The sequence below is a fragment of the Lutjanus erythropterus genome, chromosome 6 (assembly GCF_056507025.1).
Source record: "Lutjanus erythropterus isolate fLutEry1 chromosome 6, fLutEry1.hap2, whole genome shotgun sequence".
In the NCBI taxonomy this organism is placed as follows: domain Eukaryota; kingdom Metazoa; phylum Chordata; class Actinopteri; order Lutjaniformes; family Lutjanidae; genus Lutjanus; species Lutjanus erythropterus.
In genome coordinates this window covers 38685225-38691580 of record NC_139322.1, presented here as the reverse complement: position 1 = coordinate 38691580, position 6356 = coordinate 38685225, and the positions used below count along the sequence as shown (strand labels likewise).

At 38.0% G+C, this 6356-nt stretch overlaps 1 protein-coding gene across 2 annotated transcripts in view; it reads left to right on the top strand.

The window, feature by feature from the left end:
- Nucleotides 1-353: 353 nt before the first annotated feature.
- The window catches only part of dennd2da (DENN/MADD domain containing 2Da), a 35795-nt gene continuing 29792 nt past the window's right edge, over nt 354-6356 (top strand). The window contains exon 1 of one of the 2 annotated variants that reach the window (XM_084721851.1): nt 354-561. In XM_084721851.1, the coding sequence (XP_084577977.1) occupies nt 532-561 (30 nt within the window). In that variant the 5' untranslated portion in view covers nt 354-531. The remainder of the gene's footprint in view (nt 562-6356) is intronic. The other variant, XM_084721852.1, reaches the window with a different exon arrangement.

The window sequence follows — 6356 nt, the reverse complement described above, 5'->3', positions numbered from 1 at the left end:
GTTGTCTTTTTTGTGGAGCTGTAACGTCATCAATCTTTATATACAGTGAATACACATAACAGTAGCTGCACCCTAATTCTGAATGGAGGGGAAAACCTGTGTTTACTCTACCATGCAACATGTTAGATATCATGCCGATAAAACCTATTGAAGTGCATTGAAAAATAGAATATCCAGTATCAAGGAGTGCATAGAATAATAGCATCAAAAGCTGCTGAACAGGTTTCACTACATGATTCACACGCCCACAGGGTGTCATCTGCTTCATTTTGCTGGTTTAACATTGAAAGAGGAAATCCCAGCTTGAGACTGAAGTCCACCAACCACACACTTCGACAGTGACTTCCTCATATATGTGTGCTTGCTACTTCATTGTTACTATTAACAGTTAGACACGCTGCATAAGCTGTGGCACGGAATAGTTTAAGCCGGTACTGATTGATGAAGAAATAGATAGTTATGACACGGTCATAACCCTAGCACTGGATCTAGTGGATAAATACATTTCTTTCATCTGCTCAGCCAAGACAAATGGACAAGACATCACAGCAAGCACAGGTGGTGAGTGTGTTCCTTCCATGAGCCACGTTCTTTGTGTTTTCACTTCCAGGCTGCAGCACTTGTACAAATAGACTCAACTGTGATCAACCTGCCATTTTCATATGATTTGCTGATATCAGTGTCTGAAGCAGGCCTGTAAGGGGAAATGAAGGTGCAATATTCTGAGCAGTTGGTGGCAATTAGGGAACCAGAAGAAACGTTACATAGTGAAATTTCAGGCGTTAGACGTTTGTGGCACTGACATTTCCTGTAAATATCACATGTCAGGAGGAATAGAGAACTTTGATCTTAAGAACAACTTCACTTTTACTTCCTGTGTACTAATTACACTACTAGTGCACACCATTTTCATGCTGATTCTCAGGGCGGTGGCAGGGAAACAAAAAACACAGTATTTGATTACTTTATCGCATCAGGTTTCCCCAACCTGATATAAAGCTTGGTGCAGGTGCAGCCTAAAGTTCTGATCAACCCTTACATCTCTCATTGTGTGTGTTAGTGGTTAGTGATGACTTTGTGGTAACTTGCTCAAGCAAACTAGATCTTGACTTGGGTCCTAATCTATAATCTTGATGGGCAGATGTGTTTTTCTGTGGTGGAATGTAAAAAAGTACTGCACTTAAAGGTACTATGTGAGGCAATATGCATCAGTGGTGCGACCAAGTCATTGCTTGGCAAGCCACAAGTAAGTCTCAAGTCTTTATGCTCAAGTCTCAGGTCAAGTCCCAAGTCAAGACTGACAAGTCCCAAGCAGAGGTGGAAAAAGTGCACACATCCTTTACTCAAGTAGATGTAGATGTGTAAAAAAACAGAAGACGAACTAACTGTTTTATGTTAGTTCTGTTTCTGTGCAAAGCTAACTAAAATTCCCCTTTTCTCTTCGGTTAAGTCTCCCTCTGTTTTGTACTGTTATGTCTCTTACAGCATTTTTGTCTTCAGCATTTCTGTCGGTTAATTATGACTGTTGTTTTTTCATTTCAATACAGTAAATCCTCGTTGTGGATGGCTGGATGATGTACACTCACAAATTCACTTGGCTTAGTTACAAACTCAGTCTTCAACTTGTTTCAATCCATCTCAGAGGCTGTGGTTGTGTCCAAAATCATTCACTCATTCACTACATAATATGAATATGCTCAGTATGAACGGAATGTAAACAAATCAAGTAAACTTTGTTTATTGCATAAGGGAGTTTGCATTAACTTAATCACATCTGGTTTAAGATATTTAATGTATTCACACCGGCTCAACATGATTGAAAAACATGTAAAATGCAACTCTTTATATTAAAGTTATGTAATAAAATTACATGAAAAATGTACATGTAAGTAAAACATATTAAAGTCAAGGATTTTGGGTTAATTATTTTCTTGGGTGAATGGTGAAGATGTAACACTTTCAGGTTGTGCCATTTATTACTCTAAACCATTGCCATTGTTTTTCTTTCAGCACAATGCATTGTGGGACATAGTGCTTGGTTACTGACCATCGATTGTACATTACTTTTCACAATGCATACTGAGATACTTTGAGTCCATAACTCTCACAATACATTCAGACAGCAGTAGGGATGGGAATTGATAAGATTTTTACGATTCCGATTCCATTTCCAATTCTGCTTAACGATTCGGTTCTTTATCGATTCTCTTATCGATTCTCATTGGAAAAAAGGAGAACAAACACATCATGGTCATCTAAATGTAATGCATGAGAAGGCATTCATTTAACATTAACAGTTAGTAATAGCAGGTTTTACATGAGGCAAATGGCGCTAACATGATAGGCAGTGTTAGATAGTTAGTTACCTGCAGTATTAACAGCAGAGGACATGCTAACGTTGCCGCAACTGCTGGGTTGAGATTCACTCCGGAACGGATTGAAAAAGTGACATTCATTCAAAGTTATTGCATGCTGTGTGTGAAAATGTTCTACATATTGTTAGTATTTCCTCCCTTTGATGAAATATCCACTTTGCAAGTATTGCAAGTTGACCTGTTGTCATCCTTTCTCTTGAAATGCAATGTGCATAGTGACGTCATTCGCGCCCACTGGAATCGATTAGGGAATCGTTTGCAAAATTGGCAAATGATTCCAAGGAATTGAAACACTGGGAACCGGTTCTCAACAAGAACCGGTTTTCGATTCCCATCCCTACACAGCAGTACAAAAGGGCAAACTCATTACACAGTGGACTATATAGTTAGCAGTGAGCAGGTGTTATTTTTCTTCTGCATCTAATGAATAACTAAGACTCTGCGTGGTCGACTATTATCAGGCAACCCTAACAAATGTACTTTAAACCAAGTAAGCTTTTCAATACCGGACTTCTTCTACTTGTAACTGGGCATTTTTAAGTTGCTTTTAAATAAATGACCTGCATACTTCTTTTACCTTTGGGGATTTCAGTTGTCCAGTTAATCAAACACAGCCAGACATGCTGGCAGGCACAGGTGGCTCAGAACTACAACAATCTGACAACTGAGTGGGGAAAAGGAGCTGATATACTGTAAATGATGCAGGCTGATAAAGACATTAGGTGGGGAGACGGGTGGAGACGCTCAGGCAAATGCAAAGCAGATGAGGAAAAAGGGAACAGGTGTGCAGATGAGTGGGGCAGTCATGTGATGAGGAACGGAGAACAAGTCCAGGGGTGTCTGGGGGATGGAGGAAGAATGGCTGTGGTTTGAGGATGTGGGAATGTAGCTGGAGGCTGTGTTCAGAGCTGCCTAGTATATGCTACCAACAAACACAGTATGTAGCATGTAGTACACACTACATACTGCTTTTGAATAAATAAAAGACTATGGAGGAAATTCTACAAAATTATGATTTATATGTGCAGTACACCTTTTATAAAACATTTAAAATGTGTTTATTGTTTTACTGATAAGAGGAAAAAAACAAGAACCTGTTAATTCCATTTGAAGAAACTTATTTTGTCTCATTATGAAGTAGGCTAAAATGCAGTGTGCTTTTTTTTACTGATAAGAGGAAATGAAAGCAATAAAATGACCTGTTTAGTCAGCCTAAATTCATTTATTTCTCATTTCTAAAACTTTAACATGTTTATATGTTTTCAATTAAGCATCAAGATAATATTGGCTGATGTGGAAAAGGCAGTTAAAATGGTCAGAAATGCCTTGAAAGGTATTGATATGACTTATTGTGACTTAAGTCACGATGGTTTGTCATTTTTAAAAAGTGGGTACCAGGAAAAAAGTTTGGGAAACACTGATGCTGGAGTCTTTTTTTTTCCAAATCAGTATGACATCAGATTTTGACATGTTTGCATGATGCATACTACATGCAACATTTGTGTAGCAACTGCTAGTCTAGTATGCAGTCTTGAATACAGCTAAAGAGACGTGGATGGTACAATGACCAACTTTATTGAAGTTGAAAAGATAAGCTAAAGAAGCACACTGCAATTGTGTCATAAATGTGTGTGTTTGTGAACATCATGGATTGTGTACTTAAAGGCGTGGTCACTTTAGCCGCCTGAAGCCATCTGTCCTTTGAAGTGAATGATAAGCCAGAGGACAGAGATGTGTGCACAGGTAGAAAACCTCCCCCACAGCCAGAGGCCTAAAATAGCCTAACATTTGCATTTTGGTGGCCTGATGTGTTTCACCAGGGCTGCAGCAGGATTTGATTTCATTTAAATCCTCTATGTGCATACTAAGTTTGTATGTGATTCTAGCGCCGCCTCACTGGGTTTAAAGACTGAGGGGGGAGGGAAACAGCTAACCTGACTCTGTCCAAAGTTCGGCTGCTGTAATTGTGTACAGGTTCCTGAAGTCCTGTCATCAGAGCGAGGTTGTCAGGTTTGGTACCAGAGACCAAAAGCAAAACCTGAACTGAACACTGTTCACTGCCCGCTGTGGGGAAAAATTCCTGGAACTTACTTTGAGCGCTGCTCAGGACCTGATGTTTCGTGCTAAACTGCTGGGTTAAAGGTGGTGTCAGGTGGATGAATACTAGTGCTACCCAGCAGTCATCAGTTCAAGCCAATAGTTGACTAGTCCATGCACATTTATGATATAAATTTAATTATTTAAATATATATTTTTGGGGCATAAAGTAAACTGCATGTTAAATGCTAACAGGCTGAACATTTAGTTAATTTATTTCAACACAGTATAACTTCACCCAAGTCTCCTTGTTTAGGTATGTGGATGTGCTGTTCTTAAAACAATATATGCAACATCAGGTCACACTTTCAAAATAAAGGTCCTGGTTAGATTTAGGACAAAAAGATAGTGGTCTGGGTTCATTCACTACTTTTTTAACAGTGCATTCTCACCAGAAAAATGGGCATATAGGTGGTCTATAGAAGCAGCTTATTACAATCCATATTTACATTTATTGAGACCCCTAGTGTCCATAGTAATTATGACAGGAGCAATGGAGGAAGTCAGGTGATGTGGTATTAAGAGTGAGAAAGTTTGCCTATGGAGGTGGTTGAGGCAGATGGATAGGTCAACGAAACACTGGAGACCAGATTTAGAGTCTAATGTGAAACCAAAAACTTTTGTTTCATTTTGTTAATGACTTCTGTCTTGTGTCATACATAACATAATGTTATTGAGATTGAGATTTGAGTTTATTTTGTTACTCCACAAAACACTGATGGAGTTTCACAAGAAAATTGTGTTGCAGAATCAACAATTGAAGTGAATGGTGACCAGTTTTCAAACATTAAAAAAACAACAGAATAAAAACCTCCATACTGCATGTTGGGTGTAATCCAAGTCTCCTAAAGCCTTGACATGACAAGCTGACTAAAGAAATGTAATTTCCACCATGTTTTTCCAGTTGTTTTTATATTTGAAAACTGGTCACCATTCACTTCCATTGTTTGGGAGATTCTGCAACTCCAGCAGTGTTTTGCAGACTAACAAAATAAATCTGAACTTCAGTTGGTATGAAGGTGAGTAGATAATGACTGAATTTTCATTTTTGGGTGAACTATTCCTTTAAGGTCCATTATGTTGGATGTGCTGCCCTTAAAACAATGTATGCAATGTGCAGTTACCTTTTTCAAAATTAACATCTTTTGCAGGTTTAGTTGCAAAAACTGCATGGATGAGTTTAAGAAAAGATTGTGGTTTGGGTTAAAATAACTACTTCCTTAAAACAACCAACACTATTAAAGTCCTGTGTATGCCACCTGTGTGCACACCCTCCTACCCCTCCCTCCTCCACATACAGACTCTGATGCTCTTTATACTATACTTGGTTATATTATGTTAAATGTCATGTTGACTGTCATGAAGAATATTGACAATTCGTGTCCATGTACACAAATCTATAGATTACATTCTATGACTGTTTGACTGTTGTGATACTTGGCTGGCTTAGTCAGTTTTGGGGTGTTGGTAGTTGTGTTTTTGAACTTTGGACAGGGCCAGGCTTGCTGTTTGCCCCTATTTCTGCATAACAGACAGATGGATGTCACTGCTTGTTTAGCAGTTTTGAAAAAAAAAGTATGTAGCAAATCAAAGCCATGACTGTAAGTTCTGTCCTGTTAAAAAAAAGTCTTAATTTCAAGGCAGTTGCATTCACTAGATTTATCAAACTCAAACTCTCAAAAGTTTGAGAAAGTTTTGAAACAAACTAAACAAAGTTTTACTTAATAATTTTTTGAGATAATTTATTTTTCTTCTTTAGATAAAATTGAATCCTGTGAGTTTTAGAAACCACACAAAAATTGTATTATTATAAAATTTGTCACAGCTAACTGAACCTGAACTTGATTTGTCTTTATTTGGATGCTTGGAAATTAAATTAAAAAT